At 41.9% G+C, this 16,455-nt stretch overlaps 2 protein-coding genes across 2 annotated transcripts; both read left to right on the top strand.

Annotated features, from left to right (window-relative positions):
- Nucleotides 1-858: 858 nt before the first annotated feature.
- Nucleotides 859-1,881, top strand: LOC103700559 (putative germin-like protein 2-1). Its single transcript, XM_039130618.1, has 2 exons — nucleotides 859-1,040; nucleotides 1,218-1,881. Exons 1-2 carry the CDS (start codon nucleotides 929-931, stop codon nucleotides 1,772-1,774), a joined length of 669 nt encoding a protein of 222 aa, XP_038986546.1. The 5' UTR covers nucleotides 859-928; the 3' UTR covers nucleotides 1,775-1,881.
- A 10,757-nt stretch (nucleotides 1,882-12,638) lies between these two features.
- Nucleotides 12,639-13,602, top strand: LOC120112032 (putative germin-like protein 2-1). The gene is made up of 2 exons (XM_039130617.1): nucleotides 12,639-12,800; nucleotides 12,979-13,602. The coding sequence occupies exons 1-2, from the start codon at nucleotides 12,689-12,691 to the stop codon at nucleotides 13,533-13,535; spliced, it is 669 nt and encodes a 222-aa protein (XP_038986545.1). The 5' UTR covers nucleotides 12,639-12,688; the 3' UTR covers nucleotides 13,536-13,602.
- Nucleotides 13,603-16,455: the final 2,853 nt, after the last annotated feature.

The raw sequence follows: 16,455 nt of genomic DNA, 5'->3' as shown, positions 1-16,455 counted from the left end.
GCTTGGAAGAGCATCACCATTGTGAAGCGTATTTAGGGACTCACAACATCTTTCTGGATGGAGACAGCTACGGTGGTCGAGTGGATTCGAGATGAGGAGTGGTGGGGCGATGGTCATCCACTGCTCAGGGATATCGATAGGACGGCAAGACATTGTGGCTCATTCCATGTTGTTCGTGTATATCGGAAGGCAAACAAGACTGCAGACTGGGTCACCTCCTTCGCTGCACACCACTCGGGAGAGGTCTTTTGGATATATTTTGTAGCCGCCCCTCCACCCTTAAGTCATCTCCTTTTTCTCGACTCTATTAGGTATACTGAAACTAGAATAGTACTGTGAGCAGCCGTGTATGGAAAAAAAAATAATATTATACAAATACATATTTAAATTATTGTGACTTTGTCCATAAAAAGCTGCCAGTCAAAAGCTTGCCAGTTTGGCGGCTTCAACTGCTACCTTGGAAACCACAATTGCTTCCGTATCACGTTACTCTCCCTGGTAAATCAAAGCGGCATGAGCTAGTAGGTCGGTTGATGATTTCTTATTGAGACCAGATCAAAAATCTCAGTTGAATATAATGAAGTTCTCTAACGACTCGGTATTGGTTGCAATAAGAGAACAAGACAAGCCATAACCATAACGACTCGGTATTGTCTCCGAATTACATTGTCTCAGTCTTCCATCCACATGTATTGTCACCGAGACGAGAACAAGCCCATGGGAAACATTAGAAAGTCGTCACCTAACATGGCAATATTCTTCCTCTTTTAGCAAAAAAGTTGCATGACTGATTCAAGCCTCTTAACAGGCAAAGTCCCACATCTCCCCCGGCCCTATATATATCCACACCTCCAAGCTATTTGGCCACAATACCTCGCGCCAAATCCCTTGGCTATTCTTCTGTTAGCTAGAAATTAAGAGAGAATAGATGGCTGCCCATTTCCTCTTCCTTGCTCTCATTGCTCTGGCTTCATCTCATGCTATTGCTTCTGATCCTAGTCAACTCCAGGACTTCTGTGTTGCTGATCTTAAATCAAATGGTACTCCTCTTTACAACATCTACCTTATTAGTTATTAATTACTAAGTATGCAATTAGCATGCATGGTGCGTAATTTTCCTTAATTTACCTGTCAACGCAACTTCAAAGATGCTAATGATGAGTTTCTATGATATGTCGTTGTATATACTTACCTCTTCCTTGCAATTGTTCATGCAGTGCTTGTAAATGGGTTCGTTTGCAAGGACCCAAAGCTTGCCAAAGCCGAAGATTTCTTCTTCTATGGCCTAGACAAGCCCCGCGACACAGGGAACAAACTTGGGTCTAACGTGACTCAAGTCAACGTGAACCAGATTCCTGGGCTCAACACGCTTGGCATCTCGCTGGCTCGCTTGGACTTTGCACCCTATGGAGTCAACCCTCCTCACATCCACCCAAGGGGTACGGAGATCCTTACGGTGTTGGAAGGCACGCTCCATGTCGGCTTCGTCACATCTAATAGCCCCAACAACCAGCTCTTCACTAAGGTCCTTAACAAGGGCGATGTGTTCGTATTTCCTCAAGGCCTCATCCATTTCCAATTCAACTATGGGAAGACAAATGCTGTTGCCATTGCCGCTCTCAGCAGCCAGAACCCTGGCGTGATCACTATAGCCAATGCAGTCTTTGGAGCGAAGCCACCAATCTCTGATTTTGTTCTTGCCAAGGCCTTTCAATTGGACAAGAAGACCGTGGACTGGCTCCAGGCCCAATTCTGGATGGACAACAACAACTAGAAAACTGCATACAAGCTAAGCTTCCTGATGGAAAATTTGGACGCAATTATTTGTACTGTTCTATTTGAATAAGCAAACAATACCCATCGATTTGCATAAGCAATAATATATATTGTTGATGAACGACTCCTCGTTTTAGTTATTTTATTGACTTGAAAAACTTTTAACACTTTTCCTAGCCTTAGTTTATACCTAGCCGTAACACGTGCAAAAGCAAGAGAAATTCAATTTTCAAGCTGCACACGAGCTAGGCAAGCAAAAAATGGAATTAAATGATCCTGTAGAACTTGTCTGCCTCACGAGATGCTCCAATTAAATGAATCCAACAAAAAACACCAAGATATTTTCTATGTAATAACCATCACAACAAAAAATTTTCTACTCCCTTAGAAAATAGTAAATTTTGCAAAAGATTGGGCAATTTCATTTTCTATCATCTTCTTTACTCTAACAATTTGCTCGGGTTGCAAATTGGTTGAAACAACTTATGACCCAACACGATCCCAACCTGATCTATTTTTGGAAACTTGTGGATTAAATCGGGTTAAAAATTGAAATTGATCAGGAATGGCTAAAGTATAGATCTTATATATCCTATATCTTGCTCTTTTCTTTCTCTCTCACACACAATGGGATGCCTTTAAATTTATTTTTCAATGATACTTTGCACTTGCACGAGTTGTGGACCACAACCATGCCCGCATAACTAATATAAATAATAGTTTTCCTAATTTAAAAATTTTAAGCTTTCTAAAAATATTAAAATATAATAAAAAATAGATTCAAAAGTTTGTATTGTAGGATATTTAGTTGGATGTAGCTCAAATATAATGCTAATCAGTAAATTATAATATGTGGAATAGATCGGCAAAGATCATTTTGTAATTGAAACAAAAGAGAAAAATTGAAATATGGAGCTGAATATAGGGAGCAAGAACTTTATGATTGAAATATAAAATAACATAAAAGGAATTAGTTAGGAATCTAAAATTAAATATTACAGTGCAAAAGGAGCTGCAGTTAGTTTCCTTTCACTAAAAGACTCTCGTATCCATAATCTTTGAATCTCTTGCATATATATATATACATAGAAATCAGATGACTCGAAGCCTCTCCTAATTTTCAACTTATCCATCAAATGCAGATCCAGTGATCAGGATGGTATAGGCATTATCTCCTATTTGAGTTATGAGAAAATAAAATAATGAAATAGCATAAGCACCGTATTGGAGGTTTTATCTTAAAACTCATGTTAAAATCTTGTAAAAAAATAAAAATAGATATCATATAAATGTGGGTCACATCCAATAGGATCTATTTGGATCAAACAACGATTCCCAATAACAAGAGATCTTGAGTCGATGTTATGCGACTGTAGAAGGTGAGAAATCGTCTAGGCAAGAAGGTGTTAAGTAGACCATTTTGCCCCCCAGTTCATAGATTGATGAGTAGATTGGTGTACGCAAATTTGAGTTTGTCATCGATAGAGGTAAAAATCTCTCAACACAATCATCTACATAATTATGGATGTTTTGTATATAAATGTAGCTTGTATAATTGTGGATATTTTATACAAATTGCTATGTTTATAATCTATTGATATGATATTGCATGGATTATGATGTTACTTAATCTAGATCTGTATGAAACTTATTGATTGGTGATTAATTATAGAAATCATGTAGATTATACATAAATCAAGACTTCGATATAATTATAAGATGGGGTAAGTGCAGCATCTGAATTGATTGGCCACATAAGAAATGTGGTGTATATGTTGGGTCAGTCTTAGGCTGAGGTGCAGCATTGCGTTCGGCCTACCATGGGCTTGATTGTAGCTGCAACTAGTCCAATGCTAGAAAATCAATTTCAAAAAATAAACTGTAGTTTAACCCTAGTTGCGATGTAATTAAATTAAATTTTGCATAGTTGTAAAGCGGGAGAAAAGGGGGTGCATCTGGATTAGCTGGCCATGTGTGAAACGTGGTGTGGAAGCTATGGGCTGAGTTGCAATATTGTAGTTGCTGGCCATAAGCGGAAGCATGGTATGTGTTTAGCCTACCATGGGCTGGAGCATGGCTGTGACTAATCCAATGCTGAAATCAAATCAAGATATTAACTTGTTGAAACAACCCTGACTCACCCAAAATGGCTAACCGGAAGGTATTGTTTAGGTTCCTTGATCCCGTATAAGTACCCAAGACCTACCCAGCGAATAACTTATGTGGGACTAAACACACGTCCGCACGGGTCCTCACATACTCCTTCCGTTCAAGCCCTGACGTCCTTGTTAGGCTAAGGAGTCAAATCTATTCAAATCTAATCACAAACACTACGATTGGCCCGTGGTCAGCCCTAATGGATCCGTGTTGCAGTGTCCCCTAGTCCACATAGGTTATGGGTCGGATCCGCTCTGATACCATTTATAACAACCCAGGACCTCACCCAAAATGGCTAGCCGGAAGGTATTGTTTGGGTTCTTTGATCCCGTATAAGTACTCAAGATCTATCCAACGAATAACTGATATGGGACTAAACACACGCCTACATTGGTCCTCACACTTGTGTTTAACTTTTGCATAACTATAGGATAAGAAAAAAGAGATGCAACTGGACTAACCAACACGTGAAATGAGGTGTTTGTGATATCAACTATGGCTGAGATATGAAATTGTGGTTGCCGGCCTCAGGCGAAAACATAATATGTATTTTGGCCTGCCACAGGTTGGAGTATGGGCAGGACTAGTCCAGTACCATAACGATAATAATGTTGTCATGATCTGAACTTTGTAAACCGGATAATGGTAAGTAACCTCACTGACTTACTGTTGAATAAAAATGCTAGTTAGATAATATGTGACGCATTTATACAAAACTATGGTGATATGTGGCATCTATGTCAAGACTCTTATTCATGGTTATGTGCAAGTAATTGAATTATTATTTGATTAAACTTGAATTGTATGCTAGTATGGCTTATTTGTGTGTTTCGTTAAATATAACCACTAAATATGTTAAGCATTATTCATTTGTTAGTCTATTGCTGTGCAAATCTTACTATTTCCTATCATCTTTATGTTTGCTAGATAACGTTCTCTATATTCATACGGGTGTGCATGCGTGGAGGATTTTTGCTGAGCTGTAAAGCTCACTCCACCTCTTTTCTTTTTTCTGTAGAGTTATAGGATGCGTAATCTCAATCAGGTCGTATGTGGAGTTCGAGCTATGGAGTCGCTAGTTAGTTAGTTTAGTTTCTGATACCCAAGAATATTTGAAAATCTTATAATTGAATAAGTGATGCCGGACCAATTTTAAAATGAAAGCAGGAGAAGAGGAGAGGAGAAGGAGGAAGAAGAAGAGGAGAAGGAGAAGGAAGGAGAAGAGAAGAAGAGGAAAACGTGGGGAAAGAAATTCTTTAATTCTGCATTAAACCCTAATCAGCTTACAAGTTCCCTTTAAATAGGGCCTCATAAGAACAATTAAAATAAACCCCTTACATAAAATAATTCCCCACAAATAAGCCCTAAAATGAAAATAAGCCCAGAATAAAATAAACCACAAATAAATCCCTAAACACAAATAAACCCAGAAATAACAATAAGCAAATATGCAAATAAAATGGGGACCTAGCTGATGTCCCCATCAACTCCTCCCGGGTGAGAAAAACTCGACCCCGTCGAGTGTAAATCGGGGCGGCCGTCGTACTGCTCCAGAAGATCCGGGTCAAGGCGCTGCAACTCAGCTCGCGAAATCCACGACACATCTGATTCGGGTCGACCTTTCCACCGAACAAGGTAACGTTGGTAGCTTCCTCTCCTGGTAGAGATAACCTGCTCATCTAATATATGTTCTATGTGTTCTCTGCGTGCATGAAACTGGGGAGGTGGAGGCTCACTAGCAGGTGCTAGAGCAGGGTGATCAACAACAGTGGATGTATCAACAAAAGGGTCAGAAAGAATGAATGTTGATTTCTTGTATGGGACTAAATCTTCAATATTAAATGTCGCACTAATCCCATAGTCTTCAGGAAGATCTACAACATACGCATTCGAACTGATTTTCTTTAGGACTTTGAATGGTCCCGCACTACGAGATTGCAACTTTTTGAACGTCCCCGAAGGAAGTCGTTCAGGTCTAATTCTTACCATGACTGAATCACCTACATTTAATTCTTTATAACGGCGGTGCAAATCAGCAAAGGATTTATATTTTAAGTTATTAGAGTGAATAAGTTTGCTGATCTCCTGATGCAATGAATGCAGGTGTGAAGCAAATGATTGTGCAGACTCAGAGACTCTATGTTGATGTGACATGGGAATCAAGTCTATGGGCTGCCTAGGTTTATATTCATTCACCACTTCGAAAGGACTCACGCCTAAGGACCTATTGACCGAACTATTATATGCAAACTCGACGGTCGGTAACACTAAATCCCAGGTCCTAGTATAGACCGACGAAAATTTTAATTTAGTGCCAATCATGTGTCCAAGAATTTTCCTAAAGGAACTCACGAATCTAATATCTCTATCAGATATAATAGGTGTTGGAAGGTCAGGAGGTCTAACGACTTCATTGAAATAAAGTGTGGCAATTCTAGAATTGTTAGAAGTCCTAGGACATAGGAGAAAAGGAGCCATATCCGAAAAATGGTCCACAACCATAAATATGGAATCGTGCTTGATATAGGTACGAGGAAGTCCCAACACGAAGTCCATATTGACATCTTGCCATGAGATCGTGGCACTAGACATAGAATCGAAGAGGTCGTTCAACCTAGGGATGGAAAAACGATACTGAACCATAATTTTATTGGGGGTGCGGAATGTGGGTTTAGCACTGGGGCTCAAACTCTCACAAATATACCCTCGAGTGAGGAGTTTGTCAACTTTACATTTCAGTTCGGTGTGGTCGTTTGGGTTGAGCCTATGATGGGGAAGAGTTGGTACGGATGCTCCAGGAATGAGGTCAATGACGTGCTGGAGGTCACACATCGGAGGAAGTGTATCTGGAAGATCCTGAGAGAAAACAGAGTGAAACTCCTCCAACAGGGAAACTACTGCGGGTGGGTGCTCAGGATTCGACTCCACATTGATAACTCTAGCCACAAGGTTAAACACAGGTGATTGGCTGTCGATATCTTTCATTACCTCGTTCGAAGTAATGATGTGAAGTGATTTATCTTTCCGTAGGGTAGCACTCTTTTTTGTAGAGGCGGGCTCTCGGGGAGGCAAGGAGTTCAGTACAATTTTCCGACCCTGGAACATAAAGCTACACGAATTCGAACGTCCATGAAGTGTGGCGTCCCTATCATATAACCAAGGTCTCCCTAAAATGACTTGACCTACGTCCATCGGAAGGCAGTCGCACCAGATCTCGTCTTTATAAGATAGGAATTGAATCGGTACAAGGCATCTTTCCGACACTGAGATGGATGTCTTATCTACCCAGGCTACCTTATATGGGTTGGGATGAGGGGTAGATTTCAGGCCGAGGCGGGAAACAACTCCAGACGCAATGGCGTTGATGCAACTCCCGCTATCAAATAGGATTTTGCATGTTTTATCATTGATCTTAAGAAACGTGTAAAATATGGAGGTTCTACGCCAATCTTGTTCGGTCTTGGTTTGAGCTAGAGTATACCGAACCACATGAAGCCTAGGATTTTGGTCATTCCGATCAGTGGGCTCATTTTGGGGTGCAGACTGGATAAACTCTAACCCGGTCTGTTCGTCTCCAAAGTCTTCTACAAAATCCTCGATGTTTGGTTCATAGACTTCTTCGACACATTCAGTCTCCTGGTTTCCTACTTCAAGTTCAGTCATTAGATAGGTCTTGGCATTACATTGGGACGCGATATGGCCAAACTTTTGGCACCTGAAACATTGGGTTTGGCTTCTAGAACGAGGATTGGGACCTAGTATGCCCTTTTCTTTATCATTTGAAGAGTTCTGGACAGGTATCGGGGATGTCCGAATCGGTGCTTGGCTAGGGCCGGGCTGGTTAGAAGGATTGGGAAGCTGCCTGGGTTGTGGGAGGTAGTTTTGATTAGGTCGGGCCCCTGGGGCCATGGGTCGAGGGTCGGTATGCCTCACTACAGGGGCTTGTAAGAAACTATCTACATCTTGAGCCAACTGGTATGCTTGGCCAAGGGTGGTAATCTCTCGGAGGATTAATTCTTTCTGAATCTCCTGGCGGAGTCCTGCCCGAAACCTAGAAAGAGTAACAGTCTCCTCTTCGATTACACCGCACCTCATGTGAAACTCTTCAAATCGTGCAATGTAATCGGCGACGGTTAAAGTCCCTTGAGTTAGTTTCTGCCACCTATCCATAAGGCGTTGTCGGTAAGAGAATGGCAGATACTTTTCATTCAGTTTTTCTTTCATATCCTCCCAGGTAGTGATACGAGGAAGCCTTTGGGTCTCACGCATATGTTCAACGTTATGCCAGTACCAGTGAGCTTGCCCAATAAGCTTCATTTTAGCAAATCGTACTTTTCTATCTTCAGTCATATCGTACCACTCAAAATAATTATCCATGGCTGCTCTCCAATCAAGGTACACGCTCGGCTCTAATTGACCAGCAAATGTGGGGGCTTCTACTCGCACAGTACGAAGTAGTCGCTCATCAAGATCGCGCTGGTGATCAGGATGATGTTGGTTCCTAGGGGGATGGGGAAAAGCTGCCGGCGGTGTGGTCAAACCAAACTCGGGGTAAGCTGCGATTGGGGATGATGGTTCCGGAGGCCTAAGGTGTTGTATTTGAGCACGGATCTCACGTTTGAATTCGTCGTGATCAGCTCGTATTGCAGCTAATTGTTCCAGAATATCTTGTATGACTCTGGGGTCCATGGTGGATGAAGGAGTCTGGGAGTCAGTGAGGAGGTACTCTCTACCACCACGGGTGGGCATACAGGAACTACTCTAGTTGGTAATATGATATGCAATACTACTAATGAACCCTAATTGTCCAAAGGTAATGCAGGACAACCTACTGATGCAACCCACTAATGCAACCTACTATGAATTCGGAAATCAGCAAATTTTTACAAAAATAACTTAAAATTAAATATTACTAATTTGCACTTTGGTTATTTCAGAATTAAGGCAAGAAATTAGTCACTATAAGAAATTAGGTTGCAAACACGTATTACAGTCATTCAAAGTCCGAAAGTAATCTGATCTATGGATGTTGAGAACTATCCTGTCGCTAAGGTGTGCTAATTTAATATTTAGATTTTAAATGGTGGATAGAATGGGTGTGGTAGTAGATGTTCTGGGTTGTGCAGTTTGACAATAAAATAAGTTTCAAGATAGGGTTGTCATGCAAGAGAACTAGAACATATTTAGATAAACAAGCCCAAAGGAGGAAGAACCTATTACCTGTGGTGGATACAGCCAATCAGAATCATGTACTCGTGGGCTGGGGCGACGGTCGGGGCGCGGTGAGTCGGCTCGTCGGATGGCGTGAATCTGGTCGAGTTATAGCAACTGGGGAACCTGCTGAACCTGTCAACTTTGGGGTATACTGTATGGTGTGGCTAGCGGGCCTGTAAATGAGGGATGCTTGTGAGTTGACCCTTGAATCAGTGGCGGGCCCTGCAGTCAGTTGGGCCGCAGGTGCAACAGTGGATCAGGCGCAGGAATGGGGCGCGATGGAGCTCGAGTGAAAGATAACACACCACCCGAGTGGAGGAGATGGGCAGCGGCAAACGGCAAGCGGAGATGGGCGTAGCGGCGGGGCAGTCGGACCGTGAGAAGGAGAGGACGGCGGAAGGAGGGCGGCGGGCAGCCTGTGGAGTCGGCCGGTGGTGAGGAAAATGGGGGCGGAAGGAGGCCGTCGGCGTCAGCTCGGGCCCCGGCGGGATGGTGGCGTCGGCTCGGGCCCCGGAGGGATGGTGGTGTCGGTTCGGGCACCGGCGGCTCGGGCGGTGGACGACGGAGGAGAAGAGGATGGAACGGATCTCGGCGGCGGCAGGAGGTGGCACGGGCGGAGGCGGCAAAGGCGGAGCGACTGGTGGTGGCGCTGCAGGCTGAGCTCGGCGACGGCCGCGAAGAGGTGGCACGACGGCGGCGAGGGGAAAGGCGGAGCGGCTGGTGGTGGCGCTGCAGGTGGAGCTCGGCGACGGCGGCGAAGAAGACGGTGAAACCCTAGGGTTTCCCTTTCGGCAGAACAGAGGTTAGTTTTTTTTTTTTTTTTTTTTTTTTTTGGTTAACCCTTTCGGGTTCGGATTATCGGATTCGGGTTTTTAGAACGCAACCCGCTCCGATACCCGTTAACGACCGCACGTGCAATTCACGTGCACGTTTTTTTTTTTTTTTTTTTTTCTCCGGAACGGGTCCGGGCTAGTGGGGCGGGCTAACGGGTCTGATACTTACCCGTTAGTCTGTTCCCAACCTCCCGACCGTTTCGGGAGGGTTTCCCGACTCTCGCTGCGGCGGCCGCGGAAAGGAGGGATGGGCGGCGGCTGCGGATCGGCCGTAGGGGACGGCGACGGAGCTCGAAGCCGCGGCTCTGTGGTCGGCGGCGACAGGTGGCGGCCGATCACGGCGGCGGGCAGCTTCTTCCCGGATCGGGTGGAGGGCGTCCGAGGCTGTCACAGGGCGGTGGTGGGCGGCGGCGACGACCGAGGGATCAAGTCAGATGGACGCGAGGGGAATCCGGCGCAGGGACTGTGGCTGTGGCTCTTTCTTCTTTTTTTTTCTTTTTTTTTTGCTCTGGTGAAAACACAGACCGAGAGAGAGGGGATCGGATGTGGGTGGCTGTCGATCTGGGCCTTCACAGACTCGGCAGTGATCTCTTTTTTTTTTTTTTGAACAGACTGACAGAGGAAGGGGGGGGGGCTGGTGAAAACCGAGAGAGAAAGGAAGAGAGGAAGATAGAGAGAGAAGGAGGGGAAACACTGGACCGTGGCTTTGGCAGCAGGGGCAAAACCAGCCTTGCTCTGATACCAAGTTGATGCCGGACCAATTTTAAAATGAAAGCAGGAGAAGAGGAGAGGAGAAGGAGGAAGAAGAAGAGGAGAAGGAGAAGGAAGGAGAAGAGAAGAAGAGGGAAACGTGGGGAAAGAAATTCTTTAATTCTGCATTAAACCCTAATCAGCTTACAAGTTTTCTTTAAATAGGGCCTCATAAGAACAATTAAAATAAACCCCTTACATAAAATAATTCCCCACAAATAAGCCCTAAAATGAAAATAAGCCCAGAATAAAATAAACCACAAATAAATCCCTAAACACAAATAAACCCAGAAATAACAATAAGCAAATATGCAAATAAAATGGGGACCTAGCTGATGTCCCCATCAATAAGTTGGTTATTTGATCATACTAAATTTAATTAGTTAGGTTAATTGGCTATTGACAGTTGATTTAAATTTTTTAGAATTATCTGAAAAAATGTTCATCTTAGGCCTTACATTATTTTTAGGGCACTACTTTAGGGTTCCTATGGCTGTGTCACATGGCTAAGGTTGTCACTACCACTGCTACTACTACGTCATTCCACCATCACCACTATTGTTGTCGACGCCATCATCACCATCATCTATGTTGTTGTCATAGCCGTTGCCGCAACTATAAACCTCAATACTTTCACCACCTTGGAGATGCCACCAATCTCTACCATACCATCACCATCATTACTGTTCTAACCACCGCATTGTTAGTGGCCCCACTAGCATTGTCACCACAGCAACATCACAATATCCTTTTAATTGCCGCCGCCACCACCAGCACTGTTTTCTCTAGCACTGCCATCGCCTAGCCACTATCACCATGCAATTTTAAAAGTAATTGACTAGACCAAATATTTTTATATTTTGAAAATTTGAAAATAAAAAAGAAAATTATTTTAAAAAAAATAACAAAAATGAAAGTGATGCTAAATGGCATCCAAAATAATTGTTCCATAATAATCATTTTCTAAAATTTTAGCCAAATGATTAACCATTCTACACTAACAAAATTAATGTAAAAGGCTTTCATAACCATGGAGAGAAGACACGCAACTAAAACCAAAATTTTTTGTAATATTATTCTCCTATTGAATATGAACTAATATCTGGCACATAAATGTTACATGCAATCATGAAAAGGGAGTGATGACTGGTCGGCGCTGCAAGAAAACGCCTAAGCTTTTAGATTTTCATATTATAATAACTGATTCATTTGATGTAATTAATGGACTAATGCAGTTTATTATAAGGGGAAAAAAAACTATACGGGCCGGGATCTGGAAGTCTCAGCATTGTCTGAACACATCATGGGGTTTTTGCAAAGTGTCGTCGTCGTATTCGCTATTTCGATCAACTAGTTAGGTGGCTTCCGCTGCTCCCTTAGAAAATCTATTGTCTTCCTCAATCAGATCGTTACTCGTTTTGAGAAAACGCAGTTGTTTGACATAGTAAACAAACTGGTGATTTCTCGGTGAGATGCGATCAAAAGCACGGTTGGAGAAACGTTTGCCATGGACGGCGTCGATTCCTCTCAGGCAGTCTCCAACAACTCCAAGTATATTGTTGAAAGAAACCGCAACTGATATTAAAAAATTATAATAATAGGGAGTAAGAGAAGCCATGATCTATGTCTGGATGGTTTACTTGAAGCTATAATCTCTCCTTTTCCTTTCTCTGGACTGCTTCTTCCTAATTGTCTCGCCACAGACGTCATCAGCGATACTTCGTCAAACTTTTACTGAGACAACAACAAACACTTGGACAAACATTAGAGAACCATGGCATGCAATTTATCTAACATGGTTTACTCTTCTTCCTTTTACGTAGTCGCATGACTAAATCAAGCCTTATCAAAGGCCTAGTCCCACGCTCCTTCCATATATATATATCAACTCCTCCCATAACACCTTGCTCCAAATCCCTTGGCTATTCTTCTGCTAGCTAGAAATTAAGAGAGAATAGATGGCTGCCCGTTTCCTCTTCCTTGCTCTCCTTGCTCTGGCTTCATCTCATGCCATTGCTTCTGATCCTAGTCAACTCCAGGACTTCTGTGTTGCTGATCTTAAATCAGATGGTACTCCTATTCACAACATCTACCTTGTTATTAGTTGCTAATTAAATATGTAATTAGCATGCATGGTGTGTAATTTTCCTGAAGTTATACTTGCCAACCAACTTCAAAGATCCTAATGATGAGTTTTTATCATATGTCGTTATATATACTTACCTCTTCCTTGAAATTGTTCATGCAGTGCTTGTAAATGGGTTCGTCTGCAAGGACCCGAAGCTTGCCAAAGCCGAAGATTTCTTCTTCTATGGCCTCGACAAGCCCCGCGACACAGGGAACAAACTAGGGTCTAAAGTGACTCAAGTCAACGTGAACCAAATTCCTGGGCTCAACACGCTTGGCATCTCGCTGGCTCGCGTGGACTTTGCACCCTATGGAGTCAACCCTCCTCACATCCACCCAAGGGGAACCGAGATTCTTACGGTGCTGGAAGGCACGCTCCATGTCGGCTTCGTCACTTCTAATAACCCCAACAACCAGCTCTTCACTAAGGTCCTCAACAAGGGCGATGTGTTCGTATTTCCTCAAGGCCTCATCCATTTCCAATTCAACTATGGGAAGACAAATGCTGTTGCTATTGCCGCTCTCAGTAGCCAGAACCCTGGCGTGATCACCATAGCCAATGCAGTCTTTGGAGCGAAGCCACCAATCTCTGATTATGTTCTTGCCAAGGCCTTTCAATTGGACAAGAAGACTGTGGACTGGCTCCAGGCCCAATTCTGGATGGACAACAACAACTAGAAAACTACATATAGACTTCTTGATGGAAAATTTGGACGCAATTATTTGTACTGTTCTATTTGAATAAGCAAACAATACCTATCGATTTGCATAAGCAATAATATATATTGTTGATGAACGGCTCCTCGTTTTAGTTATTTTATTGACTTGAAAAACTTTAAACACTTTTCCCAGCCTTAGTTTATACCTAGCCGTAACACATGCAAGAGCAAGGGAAATTAAATTCTCAAGCGGCACACGAGCTAAGCAAGCAAGAAATGGAATTAAATGATCCTGTAGAACTTGTCTGCCTCACGAGATGCTCCAATTAAATGAATCCAACAAAAAACACCAAGAAATTTTCTATGTAATAACCATCACAACAAAAAATTTTCTACTCCCTTAGAAAATAGTAAATTTGCAAAGGATTGGGCAATTTCATTTTCTATCATCTTCTTTACTCTAACAATTTGCTAGGGTTGCAAATTGGTTGAAACAACTTATGACCCAACACAATCCCGTCCTGATCTATTTTTGGAAACTTGTGGATTAAATCGGTTTAAAAATTGAAATTGATCAGGAATGGCTCAAGTATAGATCTTATATATCCTATATCTTGCTCTTTTCTTTCTCTCTCACACACAATGGGATCTTTTAAATTTATTTTTCAATGATACTTTGCACTTGCAAGAGTTGTAGACCACAACCATGCCCGCATAACTAATATAAATAATAGTTTTCCTAATTTAAAAATTTTAAGCTTTCTAAAAATATTATATAATAAAAAATAGATCTCAAAAATTTGTATCGTAGGATATTTAGTTGGATGTAGCTCAAATATAATGCTAATCAGTAAATTATAATATGCGGAATACATCGGCAAAGATCATTTTGTAATTGAAACAAAAGAGAAAAATAGAAATATGGAGCTGAATATAGGGAGCAAGAACTTTATGATTGAAATATGAAATAACATAAAAGGAATTAGTCAGGAATCTAAAATTAAATATTACAGTGCAAAAGGAGCTGCAGTTAGTTTTCTTTCACTAAAAGACTCTTGTATCCATAGTCTTTGAATCTCTTGCATATATACATTGAAATCGGAAGACTCGAAGCCTCTCCTAATTTTCAACTTATCCATCAAACGCAGATCCAGAGATCAGGATGGTATAGGCGTTATCTCCTATTTGAGTTATAAGAAAATAAAATAATGAAATAGCATAAGCATCGTATTGGAGGTTTTATCTTAAAACTCATGTTAAAATCTTGTAAAAAAATAAAAACAGATATCATATAAATGTGGGTCACATCCAATAGGATCTATTTGGATCAAACCCAACGATTCCCAATAACTAGGGATCTTGAGTCGGTGTAATGCGACTGTAGAAGGGGAGAAATCATCTAGGCAAGAAGGTGTTAAGTAGACCATTTTTCCCCCCAGTTCATAGATTGATGAGTAGATTGGTGCACGCAAATTTGAGTTTGTCATCGATAGAGGTAAAAATCTCTCAACACAATCATCTACATAATTATGGATGTTTTGTATATAAATGTAGCTTGTATAATTGTGGATATTTTATACAAATTGCTATGTGTATAATCTATTGATATGATATTGCATGGATTATGATGTTACTTAATCTAGCTCTGTATCAAACTTATTGATTGGTGATTAATTATAGAAATCATGTAGATTATAAATAAATCAAGACTTCGCTATAATTATAAGATGGGGTAAGGGCGGCATCTGAATTGATTGGCCACATAAGAAATGTGGTGTATATGTTGGGTCAATCTTAGGCTAAGGTGCAGCATTGTGTTCGGCCTACCATGGGCTTGATTGTAGCTGTAACTAGTCCAATGCTAGAAAATCAATTTCAAAAAATAAACCGTAGTTTAACCCTAGTTGCGATGTAATTAAATTAAATTTTGCATAGTTGTAAGAGCGGGAGAAAAGGGGGTGCATCTGGATTAGCTGGCCATGCGTGAAACGTGGTGTGTGAGCTGTGGGCTGAGTTTCAATATTATAGTTGCTGGCCATAAGCGGAAGCATGGTATGTGTTTAGCCTACCATGGGCTGGAGCATAGCTGTGACTAATCCAACGCTGAAATCAAATCAAGATATTAACTTGTTGTAACAACCAGGACCTCACCCAAAATGGCTAACCGGAAGATAATGTTTGGGTTCCTTGATCCCGTATAAGTACCCAAGATCTACCCTGCGAATAATCGATGTGGGACTAAACACACGCCCGCACGGATCCTCACATACTTCCCCCGTTCAAGCCCTGACGTCCTCGTCAGACTAAGGGTTCAAATCTATTCAAATCGAATCACAAACACCACGATTGGCCCGTGGTCAGCCCTAATGGATCCGTGTTGCAGTGTCCCCTAGTCCACATAGGTTATGGGCCGGGTCCGCTCTGATACTATTTGTAACAATCCAGGACCTCACCCAAAATGGCTAGCCGGAAGGTATTGTTTGGGTTCCTTGATCTCGTATAAGTATCCAAAATCTACCCTGCGAATAACCGATGTGAGACTAAACACACGCCCACACGGGTTCTCATACTTGTGTTTAATTTTTGCATAACTATAAGACAAGAAAAAAAAAAGGCAACTGGACTAACCAACACGTGAAATGAGGTATTTGTGATATCAACTGTGACTGAGATATGAAATTGTGGTTGCCGGCTTCAGGCGTAAACAAGTATGTGTTTTGGCCTGCCACGGGCTGGAGCATGGGCAGGACTAGTCCAGTACCATAATGATAATGTTGTCATGATCTGAACTTTGTAAACCGGATAATGGTAAGTAACCTCACTAACTTACTATTGAATAAAAATGCTAGTTAGATAATATGTGACGTGTTTACACAAAACTATGGTGATATGTGGCATCTATGTCAAGACTCTTATTTATGGTGATGTGCAAGTAATTG

The sequence above is a fragment of the Phoenix dactylifera genome, chromosome 9 (assembly GCF_009389715.1).
Source record: "Phoenix dactylifera cultivar Barhee BC4 chromosome 9, palm_55x_up_171113_PBpolish2nd_filt_p, whole genome shotgun sequence".
In the NCBI taxonomy this organism is placed as follows: Eukaryota; Viridiplantae; Streptophyta; class Magnoliopsida; order Arecales; family Arecaceae; genus Phoenix; species Phoenix dactylifera.
This window is presented reverse-complemented; position numbering and strand designations above follow the sequence as displayed.

Excerpts from the sequence above, each read along its gene's own strand:
- LOC103700559 (XM_039130618.1), top strand. The coding sequence starts at position 929 with ATGGCTGCCCATTTCCTCTTCCTTGCTCTCATTGCTCTGGCTTCATCT. Across the intron at positions 1,041-1,217 it reads TGCTGATCTTAAATCAAATG|TGCTTGTAAATGGGTTCGTT; the intron begins GTACTCCTCTTT and ends TTGTTCATGCAG.
- LOC120112032 (XM_039130617.1), top strand. The coding sequence starts at position 12,689 with ATGGCTGCCCGTTTCCTCTTCCTTGCTCTCCTTGCTCTGGCTTCATCT. Across the intron at positions 12,801-12,978 it reads TGCTGATCTTAAATCAGATG|TGCTTGTAAATGGGTTCGTC; the intron begins GTACTCCTATTC and ends TTGTTCATGCAG.